Source organism: Dermacentor variabilis, chromosome 1, assembly GCF_050947875.1.
Source record: "Dermacentor variabilis isolate Ectoservices chromosome 1, ASM5094787v1, whole genome shotgun sequence".
In the NCBI taxonomy this organism is placed as follows: domain Eukaryota; kingdom Metazoa; phylum Arthropoda; class Arachnida; order Ixodida; family Ixodidae; genus Dermacentor; species Dermacentor variabilis.
In genome coordinates this window covers 29016810-29040462 of record NC_134568.1, presented here as the reverse complement: position 1 = coordinate 29040462, position 23653 = coordinate 29016810, and the positions used below count along the sequence as shown (strand labels likewise).

At 44.7% G+C, this 23653-nt stretch overlaps 1 protein-coding gene across 1 annotated transcript; it reads left to right on the top strand.

Moving 5' to 3' along the window:
* The first annotated feature begins 13660 nt into the window (after positions 1–13660).
* Positions 13661–19250, top strand: LOC142570598 (uncharacterized). Its single transcript, XM_075678985.1, has 3 exons — positions 13661–13797; positions 16101–16318; positions 18963–19250. The coding sequence occupies exons 1-3, from the start codon at positions 13695–13697 to the stop codon at positions 19248–19250; spliced, it is 609 nt and encodes a 202-aa protein (XP_075535100.1). The 5' UTR covers positions 13661–13694.
* Positions 19251–23653: the final 4403 nt, after the last annotated feature.

Here is a 23653-nt window from a genome sequence, read left to right as displayed (position 1 = left end):
TAGAGCCGTCTGTCAGCATGGGAAGGGTTCATTACGGCATCCATAGTGAAGCAAACAGTCTGCGCAGACCATTTGCAGACCAACAGACGTACTTTTACGGCCGATGGGAGATGCACAATGTTTGAGCACAGGGAAGTATCTGACGATGCATCAAACTGAAACTCCATTAACCATCCCTCGTGTTTTCCTTACGATGACTGGGCTCTTTGATAGCCTTGCATAGAGAATTTGCCATTCACCACAGCCTGAAGAACACAGGCATATAAGTCTTACCGGATCGCATACCACGCTTACAGCGTGCCGAGGACAAAGCCGGTTTTCTGGTGGCCCCGCAATGTCTGAAGCCATTTTCATTGCCAGTGTGCCAGGCGCATTCAATGCAAGTGAAGATACATTAAGAGTCACCGTGCCAAATGTAAGTATTTTACAAGGTAGATTCCAAATACAATGCTAACTACCACTTAAGTATGATTACGCAGCCTTCCGTTTGCGTGCTATTAAAAATTCTGGTTACTTCCCTTCCAAATAGGAGAACATCTAGATCCTCGTGACACAGAAAATATCCATGAATGCTCATGTGCCTTTGTATTAAAAGTTTCTATACTAAGCGTGGAAGACCTCCTGCTCTTAATGCGTTGCTTATTAATGTTGTTTTTCTATCGTGCATCTTAGAAACTGCGCTAAACGCGGAAGCACTTTATGCAATACGGTGGCAGTGGTGGTGGTGTTGCTGCAGGCAGGGTCTAGCTTCGCATACGTAGCCCGCAATTGTTCTGCCTGAGCCTTCTGTGAGTGTCACTATGTAAGTCGCCAGGTGTCGAAGAGCTCCTTGTCTCGCATGAAGGCAATCAGCAATCGTTGCACTCTCTTCCTGAAAGCCACGGACCCTCCAGGGAAAACGACGTCTTGAAAGGTCCTGTGCGACAGACCATTCGTTTTCCGGCCCTCGACCATCGCTTTACTTTTTGTGTCGAACTGCGGGCATAGCCAAATGAAATGTTCGATGTTGCCGATATCACCACAGAAGGCACAAAGCGGGGAAGCGCATCGTCCAGTCTTGAATAACCAAGCCGGGAGTCAATTCGTATGTGGTGCAGCAGCGTTGCTTCTTCCCGAGTAAGTACATGGGTCACGCAGGCTTGGTGGGGAGTCCGGTGAATCGCCCTAAAATTAATGCGGATGGCATCGTTATGGTTCTGAAAGATTTTTGGTGCTCTTACTTTTGGGACACACGTCAGTATAGGCGTGCAAGAGTGTCAGCCTTCTCATTTCCTTCAATTCCTACGTGGGATGGGATCCACTGAAAGTTTGCGTTAAATTTCTTCCTAATTAGAACTTTGTTCAGTGCCAGAGATTGCCTTCTAAACTCCTCTCGAGACGGGTAACGATGTAATTGTTGTAACGGTGACTTAGAGTCCGTCAGCACCATGACGTCACGTGAGGAAAAAGCGCGTAGTTTTCACAAGGCCGTGGTAATTGCGACATTTTCTGTTGTTCTTGACATAACTGCGTGACCCACGCGACCAGATCGTGATACATCAAGGAAGGGCATGCAGAATGTCGTTGTGCAGCTACCTGTTTGTGGACACTCCAACCCGTCTGTGTACACTTCGGTGGCTTTGAAAAGCTGTGCTCAAATGGTCTAGCACGAGAAAATTTGCTTCGGCAGTTGAAATGGTGCGTTTCGCCGGTAGGTGGGATACACCGAGGCTGCAGGCAACGTCCGAAAAAGACCATGGCGGGTCGAGGCGACGGCGTTTAGGCCATTCCAATCCTAAAAATTGAAAGGTGTTCAGCGCCGCATAGAAATGGGAGCGAGTTCTTACTCTTGCCTGCGGGTGGCTCGATCAGCCATAATGGCTACGTCAGCAAGGCCTGGAATGCCAAAAGGTGAAGTGGAAGAGACTCTGCTTTATTAGTAGCCTTCTTGTTTGAAGTCGCCCGAGGAACCCGCATCACCAAACGAAATCCATTTCTATATATATATGTATATACTGCCTCTAACCCTCGAATTGACTCTGTGATAGGCAAGGTGGGGGGGGGGGCTTATCAGGGTTCAGCCCCCCTCCCCCGAAATTTTTTCGTGCTGTCCATGCACCGCCGACCAAAACAACCCCCGGCGCCAGAAATCATTCTGGATTTTGTCTAGAATGTCTTTTTCAGGCTCGAAAAGAAATTTAGGCGCGCAGTGCGAACTCAGGCTGGATTTCGCGGCAACGCCCACGCACCGGGAATCACATAACGCAAGGACACCCATCCGAATACAAAGTTTCCAGGGCGTTTTGATGGCGAGCGGGGTCGTCACGGTATCTCATGGAGGCCACGGAATCTACGGAGCGCATGGATTTAAATTCCGGAACTTTACGGGTATAAAGTTCTCATAAACGTCTGATGCGAAAGGTGCCTTGACATTTTCAATGTTGTGCTTTAGCTTTCCAATTCCGGAACCTTGTGGGTTTAATATTATAAACATTTGACGCCAAAGGTGCATTTATTTTTCTAACGTCGTGTACATCGGAACATACGAGACAAGCCAAATCAACACACTTTCGGACAAGTTGACAAAGCAGGCAGCGAGGTCCGATGATACGAAGCGTTGAGGTGGTTCAATTGCGCCATCATGTCAAATAAAAAAAAACACCAACATCTTTTTTCATTCTTGGCAAAGCATCCATGTCAAGACACTAAAGGCAGCAAAAGGTAACTACGTTATTTATTTTTCTACCGTGACTCTCCCGCCGGGTGTGACACCATGACGACACCCAAAATGACGACACCCGAGCGGGCTCGCCGATTGCCCGAAAATGGCGTCACCTGAGCGGGCTCTCCCATTGGCCGAACGTGACGTGTCTTCGAGACACCGAAGGGCTTAAAAGACGCAGACCGGGAGCAGCAAGAGAGCATTCCTAGAGCATTCCTTGATTCTTCTCTTTCGAGCTTCTTGCCGTGGGCCGCAGCGTCCGAGTCGCTGCCGGCCCGTAATGACTTTAAGACTGTTAATTGACTCTCACTGTAAATAATGTAAATAAAGCTCCCAAGTTTTCATCTCGACGTCCTCCTCAACTCATACAAGGGAGAGACTGGGCGGGCCTTATGATTCTGCGATCTGTGAAAATGTGATTGCGCCACATGTTTATTTGCCTTGTTTGACGCATTATATAGAATGACTTCTTTAAGATACGTACACTTATTGCAGACTGATACGTATATTTAAATATCTTATTGCGAGGTGGCAGTGAAGTTTGTTTCCAGTGACATTTTTTTGCCTTTTATCAAGCTCTATCTTTGGATTTGTATAATCAATTGCATCTTCACATTTCTAATCTACGAGGGTGAGTAAAATGAAAGTGAGCCAACCAACCCCGCGGAAGAATGGTTCTCTTCGTTATCTGCGAGGCATGCGCTTGGCACACAGGCATCTCTTATTTACAAAAGTGACACCCAGGTGTGAAGATAAATGTTCTTTCATGTTCTCATACACTGTGTTGAACATGGTTGCATGACATAATGGACGCTCCAAAAGTTGAACAGCGTGGTGTCATCAGGTTTCTGACAGCTGAAGGTGTTTCCCAAAAAAGAAATTGGTGGCCGTATGGCTGCCGTATACTTTGAACATTGCATTTCATGGGTTACTGTGAAGCTTTGGAGGAAACGGTTCAAAGAAGAACGTGATAGTTGCAAAGACGATTCAAGACCGGGCCAAAGCCACCGTGCAAGCACCCCCAACGCAATCGCAGGGGTTTATGAGCTGATTAGACAAGAACGGAGAATAAGCATCGATGAACTGGTAGAGCGTGACAGCGTGTGAACATCAGTCATGATTCGGTTCACACCATAATTCATGAACATTTTGTTTATCGGCTCTTGTATGCGCAATGGATGCCCAAGATTTTAAACCACCGCCAGAACAAGGAGAGGTCCGGCATTGGCTTTACTCATCTGATCTGGTATCACAATGACGGTGACTTGTCTGCAATTGTGACCAAGGACGGAACATGGTGCTGCTGCTACGAGCCTGAAACGCGACGACAGAGCTCACAGGGGAAACATTAAAATTCACCACCCCCAAAGAAAGTAAAGACCATCATTTAGACCGGAAAGGTGTTGTTGGCTTTCTTTTTCGATCGTCAGGAGCCATCACTCATCGAATTTGCTAAACATGGAGAGACTGTCAATGGTTTCCGATATTGTGAAACGCCGGATCGGCTACACGTCGCAATCAAGAACAAACGACGTGGACAATTGACGAATGAGGTCATCTTGCTGCACGACAATGCCCGTGCTCACGTCGCTTATGTGGTTAATAAAGAACTGGCCAAGTGAAAGTGGGAAACGCTGCAACATCCGCAATAAGGCCCCGACCTGTCGCCTTGCGACTTCCTCATTTTGGGGCCACTGAAGGAACAGCTCAAGGGAACCTGATTTGTGTCGGATGATGACGTGATAGAGTCAGTTACAGACTTTTGAAGGAGCAACCCAAAGAGTTTTATGAGACGGGAATCACGCGACTCGTTAGTCAGTGGGACAAGTGTCTGAACGGAGTGGAGGCTTACTTTTCAATAAGGTACCCCGTTTTTCATACATTCGCATTGCCTTACTTTCATTTGACTCACCCTCATATATTTTGCAGAATTCCTGCTTTTTATATGTGCTTTATGTTGTGACTATAATTTCGGTGCAATTACTCAGAATACACGACCGCTGACAGCTGCTCCTGCGCAATACGTTGGAACAAAGGACAGCGTCACTGGGATTTTTCTCTGGCCGTTGCATATGTACAATAATGTAAACAGGGTTCTTAAATAACAAAGTTTAATTAATATATTTGTCCTTAACCTTTTCACTTTATGGCAATTACATTGTTCATATCAGCGGCATGCACTGCTTTGCTAGTTTAAAACTGTTATAGTTCTGAATTTCGGGTGATATTGCCTTTACTTAATAAATATCCAAAAACATGGAAGCATTGATATCAGTTATTTCGGGCACAATTTCTGGCACAAACGAGTATACTCTTTTATGAAAAAATACATATTTTACTTGTCTTGACAGTGCGTAGTTTTCAAGAATTCGTTTGCAGTATCTATGGAAATGGCAATACAATTATTATTAATGTATTTGATACCTTGACGAATTCTACAAGGAGGCGCCGAGCTTCAACATGAGCTCCTCCCGAACGAAATTTCTGGCTACGCCACTGGTGATAGATATCAGCGGCAGCTAATGGAGAATACGGCTTGTTATCAGTGTGGCGTTCAGTTTAAGCATATACATAGGATTGTTTCCCTGACGTACACCTGCCATGTGACCAAGTGCGTTTGCTCTTTGCACTGATGCAGCTACAACACTTTCAACTACGCGTCGCCATAGTAGCTTGCTGTCGATGGTGATGCCCAGGAGTCGAACACTAGTTGCAAGGCGAATTGGATGGCCTCTAATACTCAGCGTCAGACGTATTGACTTCCACTTCACTCCAGGAAAAGGCCTGAAGGCTGATTTTTCCGTTGATAAAGATAGGCCAAGCATCGATAAGTGGCAATCGCTGACGGAGATTGCGGCCTGGGCTATCCGGGCCAAACGTTTGTGTTGGTACCCCGAGGTCCAAATGCAGATGTCATCTGTGTAGGTGGACATTTTAACTGGCGTCCAACCTACCTTCAGTGCGTCTGGAAGGGTGCCCATGGCAACGTTATAAAGCAAGGGAGATAGGACCCTTTCTTGTGAGACGCCGATGGAAATGCGTCGCTTTTCACTCATTATATTTCCGAGCTTAACCTGAAGACGTCGTTCTCTAACAAATTCATGAACGAATCGTGAAGCATCTTTCGGTCAATTTTGGTTCGCGTGATGTCAGCGATACCGGCTGATAGGAGTCAAGTTTCGCAAGTTTCGCAGGATCCTTTCCAGACTTCAGCACTGGCACCACCTATACTGTCTTCCACGCTTCTGGGATCTCGCCTGCGCTCCAGACACGATTAAATATGTCCAGAATGGCTCACCTTCACTCGCATCGCAGATTAGTCAGCATGATTGCTGATCAAATCGGGACCCACTGCACAGCGTGTGCTTAATCTGATAAGCGGCAAATCCAACTCACGAAAGGTGAATGGCGTATTAATCGCATGGAATAATTGAGATGACAGAAGGTTCGCAGATTTTTATGCATCTGCAACATCTTCTGCAAGCATTGGTAAATCTTTTTCTTGGTTTAAAGCAGGTGCTTCGAATGGCTTGTGTGGGCGAATATTTCCGGATAGGCTGTTGATTACTCCCCATATCCTTGTCATGGGAGTAAACGCCGATAAGCTCTCACAAAAAGCAGCTCCTTGAACTCGCCATAGCCTTTTTGTGTGACGACGGATGGCAGCGTTTACCATATTGAATTCAGTTTTCGCAGAGGAATTTCCCCTTTTTCTCATTAGTTTCCGCTCCACTATCCTACGCACTATGCAGAAATTCTTTAGTTTCAAGTCAGGAGTAGGGAAATGATCTGGCAGTTTCAACACTGAAGAAGGCATTCTCTTGCTCCGAAACATATCTGTGAACAGCTCACCAGAGGATTCATCTAACGCTTCTCTGTATGTCTCCCAGCGTGTCACAGTACAAAATTGTCGACCACCAGTCTGAAATACGATGACATTTGTGATGATTGGCAAATGATTGTTGCACATTCTGTATGGGGCCGTTGTAGATGATAGCAAAAGGACTGTAGCGTGTAACACGAGGTCTATGGCACTCTATGAATCTGGTGGCCTGAAGAAAGTCGGTTTGCCATCGTTGGCCACATATAAGTCAGCAGCATCCGCGTCAGCGACAAGATCTTTGCCTCGAAAACTCCTGTCTTATCTCTCCAAAGCGAATGATGTGCGTTAAGTTTCCCACAAATTTTTCTAGGCGAGGGGCAACGAATGCAAAGGTACTTTAGAAACGCCTCCATGGAGAGCTTCCTTCGTGCACTAACACCGATACCACACTGAGTTTTCGGGTCCTAGGCACACTTGCACAGCGGCGACTTCCAAGGAGGTAGAAAAGGTCCTGCTCTGGTAAGGTGACGTGACGTATTTCGCTCCTTATGCATATCATTGCACTGTCACACGAAAATTACAGTATAGTTGGACTGCCGTGTCTGATGTACCCTGGGGTCGTCCTTCCATTTGGGAGAGCAGCCTCCGAGATGGCTAGAATTAGTATAGGGATGTCTCGAAGGAAAAGGCCGAATTCGCACAGACGCTGTAGAATACCGGCGCAGTTCCATTGCATTATTAAGGGCACTATTGAACGGCGAATGGGCCAGGTTGTCGAGAAATTGCCATTGTGCTACTAATGCTATCTGAAAGTAGAGCAGACTATTACTGACTCAAGAGCCAGCCCTGCTTACAGCATATCCCTCGTTGAACTCGCAGGCATCTTCGTGACTTCTCTATTTGCTTGGTTGAAACGCTATATCATATTACTCACCATTCCGGTACAAAAAAAATTAAAACAGAACTCACCTTGAAATCAGAGAAGAATAATGGAATCAAGGTGCTCGATTTTACGTTGGCCACAATCATGCCAAAAAAGAAGCAATGAAACCAGAGAAAGCATACTGAAAACTATATCCCATGTTTAACTGAAATGTAGAAATAAAAGGTAAAGGAGATGAAAGTCGACGAAAGAATGACTTGGCGCAAGTGGCAGCCGTAGCAAAACCTTCTGCATCACGTGTTTGACCCCTTCAGCTGGAAATTCCATACCGGTGTGCAGTTTTTCTTTAGCTTTTATGGGAACAAGGGGATGTTCATGGACATTTTATGTAACGGCTTAATTTTTTCTGCTTTCCCCTGTTACGCTATACTGACTTGGTCGTAGTCATTGAAGAGCAGTCGTAGCGATGCTTTTAAAATCGACAGCAGATGGAACCATTTGAAGATCACTTTTACGTTCACTTTGCAGGTAACGCCATACGTCATGCGGACGCCTGTCCCCGGCGGGTTTTTGCTGCTTGGTCCTATCGCAGCCTTGGTGGATATCATCGCAAGAGCTACTAAAATGAAGTACGATGGCACACGCGTTCTCTGCTGCATGCATAGTTACGAGTGTGCTGGTCATAAGTTTTGAGCCTTATCCACATGTGTTACTTGGACATCCGAGTGCCGACTGCTGATTTAGCAGTTTTCAAACAAATTTTGAAAACACTCCTTCACAAGCCGTAGGGCAAAAAAAAATCTTCCTGCATTCAAGCGCGCTTTTCTTTTTTACTAAATTCATTGGACTGTAAGTGAGCTTCCCACTACACTGAAGTGAATTTACTTTGCAGAAACGCGAATTGTGCGCCACAGACGCGTGTACAGAAAAAAAAAAGATGTTGCTGGCAGAAGAAAGAACTCGCCCAGATCATATTATATACGCTATACGCTATCTTTAGTTCTACGCTAACTACGCTTACTTTAGTTCTATAGAATGTGAGTCGAAGAAATACGTAGATGAAATTGCGATGCGAAATCGCTCGTCTCGTTGCGGCACGTGTAACAAACGAAGATAGTGGATTACCTAGCCATTGCGTTTCAGAATACTGGTTGTCAACCAGGATGCCACAACCTGGGGATTCAAGGTGAACGGAAGTTATTTCGGCTACACCGGACTCATCGTTCGAGGCGTAAGTCACCACCTGATTCAATTGAACCATTTGTTGGGAAGAAAGAGAGTGCAACTTAATTGCCTTGAAGACCAAAGTCCGGGTCAACACGTAAAGAAGACAAGGACAGAAGGGAAGGCAAAGAACTAGGTAAAAATCCATGCCCATGAGAAGAGTGTGTGGTTTGAATAGTAGTCAGTGAACCAACCCTCTAGGTTCTCAGGTCTTTGAGAGGAGGAAAGCTGATAAATGTCAATCGGTACGGCCACGTAGCTTCGCTGGCCGTTCCATTAGACGTGGGGAATTGTCGCTGCCGCTAGTGCAAATGGGAGACCCTGTCTTGCCATCTGTGTCGTCGAGTATGTGAGGGGACGCTGCGCCGTGGAGGGAGAGTTGTTCGAAACGGTTCATCACGTTTAGGCTGCTAATGGGAGCGCCCAGAATAATAACAAGGGGTTCGGCACAATCCTTACGTTTTCTCATCTCCCCGAGTCACCAAAGAACTACTTGCACGCAGTGGTGGTGGGAGGTGCGTATGTTTCGCGAGATTTTTGTCCGTGTAATTGGGTCGGTCCTCGAGTATGGCATGGCGCTTGGCAGTCAGCTTGTATGCAGATATCACGGGTATGTGGGTTGTGTATGGTAGCAGCTTCCGCAACGGCCTTCAGCGGAGTTCAACGGAGTTCTTCAGTGCGCCGTAACGAGCTGCCGTATTGATACCTCCGGTGTTGGGTGGGTTGGAGTCCGCGACATGAGTTAGGTGCCTGACTACAGGGCCGGTCCATAGTAAAAGGCGTCGGACCACAGAATGTAGTTAGCGTGTACCTGGGGTTTGTGGCTAGGGTTGCTGTGGGCAAGAAATGGTCAGCTGTCTTGTCGGCGAAGTCTTGAGAGTCGATGCAGTCCCTGCAGGAGGGGATCGTCCATCCTTTATACCGGCGGTACAGTGAGTTAACCACCAATTTTACTACCCATGGCATTTTAGTAGATATATCAAGATTACCACAACCTATTCATGATCATTATGTTATGGATTATGTTATGAAATTATGGAGAACAACTGCATTAGCAAATTGCCGTTTAAAAATATTCCTACGCTATAACACATTCTACTCCTTAGTGCAACAGAAGAAGGTCCTCAACGCTAACTTATTCGTCACACCACTGTCAACTCACAAACTCGTCATACTCGTTCGCAATCTCGAACGCCTTACGTTTCTAAGACTTAAATTTATGACTTGTTCAAACTTTCCCTTTTCTCTAAAATTGATGCCGACTCACAATACGTGCTTGATGGCTGCTTAATTTCTTTAGGGGCAGTTGAAACGTATGCCTTATAGGCTATAACGCGTTATCTTGAGGTCATTGCTCGTCGGCCCATAAAGCGGTGAAGGCACTTTTGTGCTTCTTGAGGACGACGGGCTCGTGTGAACGTCTGTGACTGTTAGTGCAATTACTATTAGACCACGCGCATCAGCGAACTCACCGCTAATTTCCTTCTTTCCTTGCCTCCTCTCTCTCTCTGTCATCTTTGTTATCCCCTTTCCCATTCTCCCGGTGTAGGGTAGCCAACCGGACGTTATTATGGTTACCTCCCTGCCTTCTGCATTTATCTTTCCTTCCTCTTGAGGTCCTGTCGCTCTTAGTTATATATATATATATATATATATATATATATATATATATATATATATATATATATATATATATATATATATATATATCTGTTTATGCTTTTGTCAATTTTTGACGCGTTGACATGACGTCATGTATTTTTGCAAGTGTTATATGTGTTATCCATTATTTTGTCCCTCCCGCTGACGCGATTGTGCCTGCATTTCGTAAGGATTATATTCTCATCTCTAATATTTTTTGGATAGCACAAAAGTTGTTAACATTACACATGCGTTCTTTTGAGATAAGTCTTCATTGACATCATATGGGTAACACCTGATTACAGATTCATCCACACAGTTCCATTATTCTTTTCGTTATGGCAATGTTCTGTGATATTCCAAGTGTGATTGAGACTCAGATAACGAGGAAATAAAATTTACCCACATACCCACATAACCCACAATATATACCACAATATACCCACATAACCTTGCATACTAATGCAAGGTTAAGTGGGTAGGTGTTGGTTTATGAACCAAACTTGAAGGTGCTCTTCCTTATATGTCACATAGGCACATAAAGCGCATCTTAACCACAACGTGTGAGAGAAGCATTCAGTTGCTGCAAATCATGCCTCAACTTTTGCTCAGGAAAGTGACGTGTTTGTGGGACCAGTGATGCCTACGGTCGAACGACTCGAAATAAGTGAAGTTACGGCGCCTTACACCTACGCTGAAATGGTCTTGCTCACGAGGAAGCCCGGAAAATATGTTGATCCTTTTGCATTTGCCACCTCCTTTAGCCTCGAGGTAAGTGAGTGATTATATTCATTGCATAAGTTGAAGCGTCGCGACTTATTTGTCACCTCATAGACGGAACCTTCAACAAATATATATATATATATATATATATATATATATATATATATATAGCTTGTTTCCTTTCAAGCCAAATAAGACAAGGAATATAGGTGCACACGGTCAGCGCACCCTCAGTGCACAAACCTAAAAAATATGCAAATGTAACTGAGTACCGTGAAGTACTTCTCACTACGAGATACGTTTTCTTTATGGTTAGTAAACTTAATAATATGTAGTGAATAAATAGAAGAAACGCAAACGGCCATGACGGGAAGAAACACGCCTATGAGGCATTCGTTGTGGCAGTTTTTTCACCACTCGTTCACTCTTCTTTTGCATTTTCTTGACTATTACGAGCGCACAATTGGGAACAACTTCCACCGTAATCAGTACTTCTGAAGAAGATATGTGCGAAGGAAATAATGACGTCAAAAGCTACGAATCATTGCGAATATCACTGATAAGCTCAAAACAACAACCATTGCTACCTACCCTTTGCCTAATACCTACCCTTTATATCCGTTAAGGTTCACTGTTATTCCCGCGTTCACTGTAAAATCCTTATATGTTCGATGATTTGAGGAGGGGCCCAGCAGCACTTTAATAGAAGTTTTGGACTGTTTCATTTCAATGCATTGCCTAACAATTTATTTTCAGGTCGCAAGACAGGTTAAACCTGTGCTTTGCACCTACTTCTTACAGATGAGTGTAAGAGAACCACATGTTAGAGATGAACTGATGTCTCAACTTTTACCGACCGGTATATTTTTGGACAGGGGAAGGGTACTTCAGGATTTGGAACATTGGTGTTTTAACCAGTTATTTACACGTTATTCATAAACAACACTACTATTTTGTTGCTATGCTGCATTATCTTATTGGTGGCATCATTTTTGTTGCTGCAGCTCTGGCCTTCCAATTTTTACCGGAGAGAGACGCTCCTTGTTCTGCAGCAAAGCTGTATATGGCTAGGGTTCCCTGTATCGTTAAGTGCTTGCGCGTCAACAATAATAATATGAGCGTGGGCCGATTCCGGAGAGAGTTCAATGCGGGGCAGACCGGCAGCGTTGGTGAAGCACAGGGTCTCTTTGTTCACAGGGGCTCTTTGTTATCCATAAGACGACTTGAAGGTGAAAGCACAAGTGCAGATGCATTAAAGACGGACACGTGACGTACGCATCCCCTTAATTCTCTTAGTCAACTTCACTTAACCATCTCTCCTAATTCGCTTCTTCATCCTGTTAATTCGTTTACTCAGCCTCTTAATTCACTTAGTCATCCCCCTTAATTCGCTTAGTGTACTTCGCTTAGTCATCCCTTTTAATTCCGAAGATCGAGGGTTCCACTTCTACCCAAGGTCCTGGGTTCGAGGGAGTTAATTACTTATATCTTACTTAACTGTGTATTAATTAACTTCCTCATCATTAACGCCAAAGGTCGTGGGTTCGACTTAAACCAAATGACGTGTGTTCGAGTGCCTTAACTATATCGTGATTACCTGTACCTTCATTAACTTCGCCTTAATTACCACCAGAGGTGGTGGGTTCGACTCCCACCAAACGTCTAGAGTTCGACTCCAACCAAACGCCGGGGGTTCGACTCCTGAGCAAAGGCAGTGGGTTCGACTTCCACGAATGATCGTGGGATCGAGTGCCTTAACTCTGTTGTAATTACCTGTGCCTGAATAACTTCACCTTAATTAGCACCAAATGTCACAGATTTGACTCCCACAAATGGCCTTGGTTCGACTCCCCCGAAAGGCCCAGGGTTCGTAGCCTTTTTGTATCTTTCGTGTCGTCGACGCGTTTTTGCTCAAGGTATAGACTGACTGATGAGACATGAAAGGCTTTCGTCATAATAAATAAAATAAACAAAACAAGATGCATTGTTTCAAGTCGGTGGGTATACTGAAATCGTTTGTTAACAATACATAGTCTCACCAGCAGGTGGCGTTGCCATATACGTGAAGGACAAAATGTGTTCATCCATACATCTTTCACTCACAAGAGGACAATGCCACCGACTGTGGGGATGTGTGTGCCGTACAAACGAAAGACTGAATTGTGATATCCATTTTTCTGTATAACTCCAGGCACAGCCAAGTGTGATATCGAGAAGTTCACGAACACGCACTTTGTATAGGTTACACGTGTTGACACTACCCCTGTGCAGTTGCAGACTTCAATGTGGACATTTCAAAACCAGACAAGAAATGGTTCACTCGATCTGTGCTAGAAGCGTTTGGTTTGAGCTGCCACATCAATCCAAGTCACTCAACATACTCAACAACGGCCGTGTGAAGGTTTGACTTTGTCAAGAACCTGTCTAAGGTTGTAACCGAACCAATCAATGCATGTCACAGTAATCACAAAGCTATCGTCAGTACCATTACCAAATGATTAAAACAGATACATGTACCCTTGCCTAGCCCTGTGTGATGTGCTACAGCTTCGCTGGTCATGCACGTTCACAAAGTGGGATGGCTCTTCACTGTTTTTATGAGAAATTTCAATGTTGCTAGCCCTGACTAATGAACGCAACTAAATACTCTGTTTCAGGTCTGGATTAGTATATTTTTTTCATTGTTATTCATAACGTCGATGTTGACATTGGACAAGTGCGTTCGAAAAAAAGACACCAAGGACCTTCTTTTGAGATTCGGGAGCTGCCTGTGGCTATCGTGCACATACTTCTTCACTTCTGGTGAGTTTATCGCCCTTTCCACTGATCCCTTCTGTAGACTAACGACCAATTAAAAAAAATGTCTTGGCACGAGTGACTCAAACTTCAAGTTAGCCCTACAATTATCACGAAATATGAAGTGGACAACGACAGCAGATAGTCTCTCGGATTGTAAAACTCAGCACTGAGAAATAACAACAGGGAAGGTTGCTAATATGATAGCAGACGGCGACAAATTGTCTGTTGTTATAGTATAAATCTTTCCTTATCCCTTTAACAATACTAATTTTGCACTTGCAGTAAAATTATTCGCTGCTCGATAGAATTCTCAAAGACAGAATCATCTCCTTTAAACATTCACTGCGAAATTGAACCTTAAACGTAGCTGCGCATCACAATATGGCCATCTACACCTCTGAATAGTTCCTTTAATCTTTCCTAGTTGAACGTCTTGCGTGAACTTTCGAAACTGACAATACACCTGATATCGACAACACCATCGTTTGTTTGCTTCTTCCGTGAAGTTGAATACCGCCACATCAGCACGATCGCGAACTCTTCCTTCGGCATTGTGGACGGTTGTCAGCGGTGGCCATCCGTATAAAATCGGCGCTCCCACTATAAACCTTTTATCCTATGCACCGCCTTATTTCGTACGCAGTAGCGCCATCTATGAGCGGGTTGATTTTGTCGCCATGTTGGTTTGGGGGAATGCTCTGTGTTGTATGCCAGGTGCCCGCATAGCGGCCGTTGCTGGTGGTTGTTTTTGGGCTGGCGGTGTCTAGTTAGTACAACGGGACGCCCTTTGCGTTGGAAATGATTGTGTGAGACGTACTGAAGGGTGATTTAACTCGACATGGCGGAAGTTTCTGCTTCCGGTGACGTGGAGAGAGCACCCAGTGTGACACGTGCGCGTGTTTAACCCTAATATTAAATTCCTAGTAGATCATATGCCTAGGCATAGACATTCCTTTCCCGGAATGTACTCTTATTGCAACATTCGTCCTCTATAGTTAACCTAGTATGTGGTTTAGCCTGAGTAGTTTATGAAATGTACAAGACCATCATAACATCACCGGTGCTGGTCAAGCGTTCAAACTTTTATGTTTAGATTGAGTGGGCGACTATCTCACTAGTTATACATGGTTTTGTAAAAAATATTTTAGTAATAACAGCATACTGTTGAACCGTAAGAAAATACGACAGATTTTTTATATTTGTTTTTCTTTTCTCCTAAGCGCACCTGCATGGTTTTAGGGAATGGTTTCATCATAAAGAGCCGTCATATTATTTTTATACAGTGCCCATTGGGTATCACTGCTTTACAGGGCAAAAAGGCGGTGGTGAAGCACAAACCTTAGGTATCATGCTTTTTTACCAAACCACCTAAATTCTCATAACAAGACCTAAAGTTCTCGCGTTTGAACTGCTAGAACATGTTTGATTTTTTTTAGCTCAGGTAAAACAAATGCAACATCAGGCCCGACGACTTATCTGAGTGGTTTTCTCACTTACCCGCCTTTCGTTTACTGGTAGAAAGGTTGCGGGCCAACCGGTTTTAAGCGTCGTCAGCACGAAATGCCGCTTTTCGAACTAATGTGGCAGGCTGTCCGCGCTGTGGCACTATATTCCGCCGAATCGGCCAATCAGTGACGATAGCATTGTGGCGGCGTCGGTTTGGTGCCGGTCGCAGATCGCCATCCATTTCACCCTATTTTATGTGGTCCATCACATATCACCTAAAATCAGGTGTTTCTTCCTGACGAAAGGCTGAAGGCTTTAGGGTATCTACTTGAAACATGGAAACGTCTATTTGCGTTTTTCTCTGAGGGAGTTCATTACCACTTGCTATGTTTGTACTTGCACATGGCAAGGTTCAGCAATCAGTCTAAGCTATGCAGTGCTTACGCCGTACCAACCATTTACTTGCTTTAAGGACAGCTATTCTTGGTTGCTGTATTATTTCGCGTGTTGCACCAAATATGCGTGGGATCAAAATTCTTATGAAGCAAGACGCTCAGCCGGGCTCCGAGGTGGGCGAGCGCTACCGATTATGCTCTTTTACAGGCATTCGGTCTTCGCTGAATGACTGGCACTTTTTCTTATTTTGGGGTGGTCGTTTTCAAAGCTCCTAGATTCTCCCGTCGTGAATTAACACTGCATTGGAGCTGCTGAACTAGGATGAAAAAATAACGCTGCAAAATTTGAAGCTGCTTATAGTTCGATGCTTGTATTAATGCCATAATTGTCATTGTGCGTGCGTAGGTGACAAGAACAGACGCTGGTCATCTTGCATTATTAATGATTGGATATCTGTCATGCAGCAAAACACAAGCGAGCAAAAAACGTGTCGACCAGAATCATGCTAGCAACATGGAGCTTCTCTGTTTTCATCGTGGTTGTCCTGCTGAGTAGCCGACTCGTGAGCACCATGTTAGTCAAGAGCACCGAGGACCACGTCGATGCTCTTGAAGACGTGCTCCGGTTTCCAAAGCTCAAGATCCTCGCCGAAAGGGGCACCGCATTCGACGATTTTCTCATGGTGAGATGGATAGGACGCTAGGCTTTTGCCATCCTTTTTTTCACTTTCTTCTTCAGCTAACCTTCTGCTCACAGATACAAGTATTTCCCACCGAAGGTGAACTTGCCGGCAGTGTGTGCTTCAGTGCTTTAGCATTTATTCGGTTCGCTACTGTGACCTCAAAATGGAAAGCTGGGCGAACGTACCAAGACCGTAAAATGAATCACTTGTGTGATAAATGAATCACTATGTTGAGCCTTTTCGTTTAATCGTGTCATAGCGCTATCGGCAGCTCCCCTCTCTCTCCCCTGTCTCTCCCCAGCGTAAGATAGCAAACCGGATCGACCCATCTGGTTAACCTCCATGCATTTCCCCTTTCTTCTGTCTCTCTCTCTCTCTACGACGATTAGCAAAACGGTCAGGTTGCTGTTCTTGCTTTACTGTCTTGTGGGAGTGAGTGAGTGAGTGAAACAACTTTATATGGTCCACAATTGAGGCTAGCAATGTCAACGTCACCTGGCTAGGCCCACTCGGGGACCATCAGGTGAAACCTGACGGCCCTTTCGCGAACCCTATGGACTGCCAGGATTTGAGAGGTCTGGTCCTGGGCCCTAATGAGCTTCATCATTTCCTCTTGGGTTAAAGGGGGACCGGCAGAGGCGCAGCCCCACAGGACATCACCACACAGAGGGCAGTCCGGGCTTGGGAACAAAGTTCCGACACAAAACTGTTTCTTTGCGCATCTTATATATTTCGATGAGCAACTATCTACCAAATATTTAGTGAAGCAAAGCACAAGTGGTCCAACGCGACAAATAATTATTCATAGAATCGTTTGGTGTGAGTAGTCCTGTCTTTTTTCAAACGAGAGCCAAATGACGTAGCCAGCGTAGCGCCACACGAAGTCTACCTAAAGGCGACAGATGTCAACCAACAACAACAAAAAAATTCTCCCCCGAAACGTGCAACAAAGTCCTCCACCTGTGGCTTTACTGTCGATAAGGAACGGAAGAAAATGAAAAGGATATATATATATATATATATATATATATATATATATATATATATATATATATATATATATATATATATATATATATATATATGTCAACGTCAATAAACAGGCCAAACACTATATTCGAAAATGCAATGGTAATGGTTAACGTAATGGTCGGCAGTTCGTTCCAAGAAGCGCCGGGCTGCTGGTTCCACGCCGTGGTGCTCGCGGTCGAAGCCTGTGGTGAACCTGGGCCGCAAGTCGTTTTTTTTACGAGGAATCCGGCTTGGTGAACCTAGCTGTCCGGTCACTGTTTGATCGAGTCCCGAGATAAGCTCGCTCACCCAGATTTCCAAACGGGTTCTGCCCCTGGCTACGCGTCGGCGCTACCTCAGATGAGGAACCGGTCGAGCTGCTTGCGTAACAAAAGGTAGCCTTCCCTTATTTACTGTCGGAACGGCTGTCGGTGGCGGCAATGCCGAGGATGGCACACACTTTGTGGCACACTGGCGCTCAATTTTTTTGCCGTGTCGGCCCTCAGGAGGAGGACAGTGTGGAGACTGGCACAGATTTAATAATAGAACGCAGCTCGAATTCGAAGCTTCCGAGTCTTGACGTCTTTGCTTTGGGTCGTCACAAACATATCAGTGTGGACCAGCTTACTGCGAACATATAAGGCAACCAGGGTTGCAGAAAACAGGCCCAAACACTGACCAACTTTGGGGATCGTCATGGAAGAATACTTACTCCGGGTAGCTTTGGCGTTGCGCTGCTAAGTCTGAGGCTGCGGAATCGAATCCCGGCTGGGGTTGCCGCATCTAGATGAGAGCGAAATGCAAGAACGGCCTTGTACTGTGCACTGAAAGCGCATTAAAGAAAACCAGGTGGTCAAAATTCACCCGGAATTCGCCGCTACAGCGTGCCTCATAAACATGTCGTGGTTCTGGCAAGTAGAACTCAGAATTAGATTTTTTTTAATGCAGGGATACCTCATTTACAACAACTATAACACTACACAGTATCTTTGTGAGCTCTAAAACACTCTATTGAAAGCCTGGACAAACGCAACTTTGCGGGAATTGAGAGAGAGAGAATGAGATACATGTTTGTTGAGGTACTATACGAAACTGTAGCAATGTTCCCAGCACAGAGAGCAATAAAGTTGTCTTAGCCTGACTCTGCACTTGGGCTTACTTTCGATGGAAGTATGGAAGTTCTCATCTCGTTGCGAAAGAAAATCTCGCTGAAGCTCTTCTGTCTTCTGTACAGTACAATGTTTGACTGAGGTCGTCGAAGTTCCGTAAATACGGATGGTACTACATTAACTAGGCGACCTTTCTGTGAATTTTACTCCAATTAAATTTGTACCTTATCCAAACAAGATTAGATATAAATAAATGGAAATGCACTCAAACGGCTTAAACTGCAACAATGTTGTGCATAATCCGAGCACAGGCATGACTGTACATGGACGTTCTAAATCGGCTCCTGCATGAACAAAAACGGTTCGATTTCACTATGGTGCGCATCCTCAAAGTCTATTGAGATTCGACGAGGAGAAATATGGGTTGCCTGAACCGTGCCAGTGCTGCAGCCTACCATTTGAGAAACGCTCAAATGGTCGCCTGATAGACCACTCATTCAGCTCAATCATTTTTTTCAATGCAGAAACCGAAGACGGCATTTTTCAAGCAAATCCAGAGACAAGTGGAACTAGTGGCGGGAATCATTGTCCCCGCACCCCAACAGGATGCATTTTTCGACCGCGTCGAGCGCGGAAGTCACGTGGTCCTCCACGAGCAGAACTTCCAGGATGCTATCCTGGCCAGACGCTTCGCCGAGCGCGGTCGCTGCAGGTTCCGGCGAGCAGGCCAGAGCCTCAGGCTGCAGCCCTTGGCTATGATTTTGTGGAATGGCCTGAAACCGCAAGTGAAAAAGACCATAACAACTATGTGAGCCGCCATGATGGTGACATCCAATGCCATCGTAGATTTTCTCTCAGAACTATAGAGAAATTACTTCCCTGCGATCAAGGTCGTATTAAAGAGCATTAGAATTATCGCACTCAAAGAGCATCCGTACGCTTCATGGCCATTAGCGTGCCCAGAAATAATGTCCGCGAAGCTGCGGATGTGCAGAACACTTTTTCTTTATCGTACGCAGTGGTGACAGTAGTGTCCCTAGGCTTGAGTCGGCTATTTCTAAATATCCCTAATCTACATTTTCGGGATCGAAACGCATCTGTGAAAAGCTTTCTTCGCATCAATTGTTTTTTTTTCTTTTATTCGTTGTATTCGTTCCTGGGAGACCAAAAAATAATGTGACAGGAAAACAGCACATTCAACGTACCGCAAGTGCAAGGCTCACTGGCGCTATCTCTTGGGGCTCGTAAACAACCTTTGAATTTTTTTTAGACATTTCAAACAAACGCACGCATCGTGTAGAGAATGCCGTGAGCACCATGCCTGGCTAATGCGGCAACGTTACGCGTTGCGCGAACGCAATAATAATAATAATAATAATAATAATAATAATAATAATAATAATAATAATAATAATAATAATAATAATAATAATAATAATAATAATAATAACCCCGCGCTCCTCACGTGGTCTTTCGGGTGCCTCCTTCGCGCGTCGTCAGGTCAACAGGGCGCTACAAGGAGCAAAATGTGTCGATTGGTTGGTCGTCTAGGAAATACAGTACCAACATGACAAGAACAGACTGTGTGTTCCGAGAATAGAGGGGGGCTCGCCTATTGTGCGGCACTGAACCTTTCAGGAAGCATCTATTTAGACAGGTTCAGCGATTAAGCTCAGACAATGGAGGAGCCTTACTTCTGGCGCACGGACGCGAACCGTAGCTCTGGCTGCACTGCGTTGAGTTGGTGAGCGTACGTGGCAAAGAGGATAGAGCAGGAATCTGCAGGGTAGTGAGGGAGAGCGAGAAACAGGGGTGGCCGCATTCCCGTTCTTGAGATGCCTGTAATTTTACTCTTTCAGCACCATTTAAAAATATTTTTGCACCTTTATGTTCATAGTAGACTAATACACGTCAACCACTATGTAACTAATTTTTCAAGTTCAGGATGGTTTAGGGGCCCTTGAAGGCGACAAAAACATCTCGACTGCAGACCAGACGTACGTGCAAGTTGGTTTTCGTTTTTTCTCTCTGTTTCTTCGGGCTGCTGAACTTCCATACGCGTGCAAATGCTATCGGAATCACTCCTCAATATAGCTATCAGCACTAGATACCTTACTGCGAAGAAAAAGAAAGTAAGGAACGGGACAAACTATGTATCCGCTCTGCTACGCAAGCGGCACCTTTGCCACCTGCATAATCTTGGCTTACAGCGTTGCGTTGACATGGCTAGGCCTCTATTATTAAACAACTATCAAGCCAAGTATATGGCTTTAAGACGGGTTTACAGAGTTATCAAACATCATAAATAGAGTTTTAGTAAAGTGCACTTGCTGTTCCAAGTGAGTGGATAATTGAGTCTTGGAATGTTCTTTTAAAAATCTTAATGCTCTCCACTTGCAGCTAATACGGGAACCAAAATTCCACACTCTCGCTCCGTGTGCTGTGGTAACTACAATAATGAGCATATGCTGCATTCAAGAGTCGCAGACTTTCAGGCGGCATATGTGGTAGAAAACATCTACAGCTTCGTACTGACTGCTTGCGCATTACAATCGTTCTCACGTACATCATTCCCGTGCATGTAGCACTAACCATTGACTGCAAACGTAGATCTTAGACCTTCTGGGCTTCAGTGGCAACTTACCTCCACATTTCTTCGGTTTGACGTTGATCCGATGTAATCCTATATAGGTAACGAAAATAAGAAAAAAATTATAGCAATCGTGGTTGTTACTTTTGCAAGTAGTGTCACAGCGAACATAAAAACGAGAATCATGTAACTTTAGAGAAGTTTCCCTGAAGAGGGCGTAGCTGGGGCCAGTACTTTAGTGTTATCACAGCTAGTGCAATCAGCACGTACGCTCGTACTCTACAGCTTTACGAAAAAGAGAATTGCAGCATCCTTGTGAGTGAGTGCACTTTGCTTCGTCTTAAAGGAGTACTTACGATATTTTCGAATCATCTTTTCTTTTGCTTTAAATGTAGGTCCGATACTTTTGTACCCCGAGAAAAGATCTGTTTGGTGCTATGAGGTTTCTCACTATTTCTTCTAGGGTACAGAGGCCTAGGAGCTTCATTTAACGCAAAAGACATGTATAGTCGAACATATTATGCCACTATCCCTTTACCCATGAAGGGCACTTTGGACGCCCGACGCTGCACGCAAACCATTTTCTCCGAAATCAATGCGAATGGTTGCGGATAACGCAACATAGATCCGGAATTTAAAAATTGAAATTCCGACTTAATATTTGCCCAAAGTGAATTGTGATTGCAAGGCCTCGCTCCAACTGCCCCATGTTCAAGTTCCATGTTTCATGCCCCATGTTCCAGAGGCACAACTAGAAGGAAAAGAATAGGCAACAATAAAGATTGAGAAGTGAAAGGAGGGAGCATAGCGGAAGGTGGGGACGCACAAGACACCTATGTGATACTTAATTTCTCGGCCTACTTGTATACAAAACTGAGACGGCTTCTACCATGAGTAAATTAAGCACAGTATTATGAGTTCACGCTTGCGCTAATACCTGGCTGCAGAGTAAGTATTCGGATTGACAAAGGAGCCATGCTTGCGGGAAACTTCTGACGTTTGTCGCTCAAGAACTTACGCCGTGGCAGTTTGCTGTCAATTTCGCGATGTACTCTCACGTGTGGGTAAATGTATTTACACAAAGTGTTTTGCTCATAGTAAAAAGATTTTGTGAAAGTGGCCGCTCATCTCGTAGCAACAGTGCCAAACAATAAAACTATCATTCTTAACTTCTCGAATAAACTCTATCCTCACTACTTACTTTAGGACTCAATGAAGATAATTCGGCTATAGATGCGCTAGTTAACAAGTGGACCCAGCAGCAAGTGTCAAGTAATAGGAAGTTTTAGACGCTGCGTACGCAAAAGGGTTTTGTGCCCCCAAGGACTTATGCGTACACAAAGCGCCACGCACGGCTTGCGTTATTTGGTGCTCATCTGGTGTTCTTTTGTAAGCCCGGCGGTTCGCGTCCTCTTTTCCTTGAGTACGCAAAATCTAAAACTCCATAATGTTCTAGTCTGACTACGCGGAATTGTCTTCAGTGCCGATTGACAGAGGCTAGACTTATTCCGTGGAACTGACGCGGCTACTAAGGCCGGATCCAAAACGTCAGGTTTCAGTGTACGTGTCTGTCATACCTCTGGTCCCATAATTCTCTTTGTTCTCGTCTTTGACTACGGGATAGTTAACGTGTCCCCAAAACAGTGAAGCGCTTAGGCTGCTCTCAGCTGATATTCTTTCCCTTCTACCGCGCCACCTTGGCCTTTTCTTTTTTCATACATTATGTCAATAAACACTCTTCGAGTCTCATTCGATACATCAATAAATGACATCGAAGAATAGCATTTATCTAGTAAACTGCTTCCGTTTTTGCATAGCCTGTTGTGCTGCTGCAGCCCACATTGGCAGCAGGTTTCAGCCCAGGTTTGATACAGTCAATTTTTTTTCTCTTCCAGGATGAGGAGGGCTTCCGAGATGGCACTGCCCGAAAGACCGATGCAACGTTACACCTTCAATGCCTCTAACTGCTTCGCCGAAGATCCCGACGAAGCCGCTGCTTACCGCATTGAAGACCTTCAAGGAGCGTTCGTGTCACTAGCGCTTGGTCTATCACTTTCATTGGCCGTTTTCGTTACCGAGATGGCGGCGAAAAAAAGCTCTTCCTAGTGAGCGAGCTTGCAGAAAGGCTGATTGAGGCCGGCTTGAAGTTTCTGATGGCTTTCGAAGGTTCGTGTTTTCCCGTGTCACTGTCTCACCACATTAATAGAGACGACAAAAAGTGCTTAGTGCCGTCCTACGATTTCTATTCTCAAATCAATATAATGAACACTCTGAATGTGATCACTAGTTTAGTAATCTTTTCCTGCCCTTAAGTGCATACGTTCACTTGTTCACACTAAAAGTAATAGGGAGACCTGCTATCCCATTTAGGCGCGAATTATGGACGACTGTGTATCGTTGTGTCAAATTTACACTTGCTTCCAAGGTGCTCGAAAATCCACTGTTAGAAAAACAAGGTAGCAGGATGGTGTCTTGTGTATTTTTTGAGTAATAGTAATTAGAAACAAATTAATTATCTAATTATTGTGCAGCTAGTAACTCTCCTTTCTTGGAATAAAAAAAATCAATCACATATGCTTGAAATGCATGCACTGTTTCATTATTGACTGCATGTGTTAAGAACAA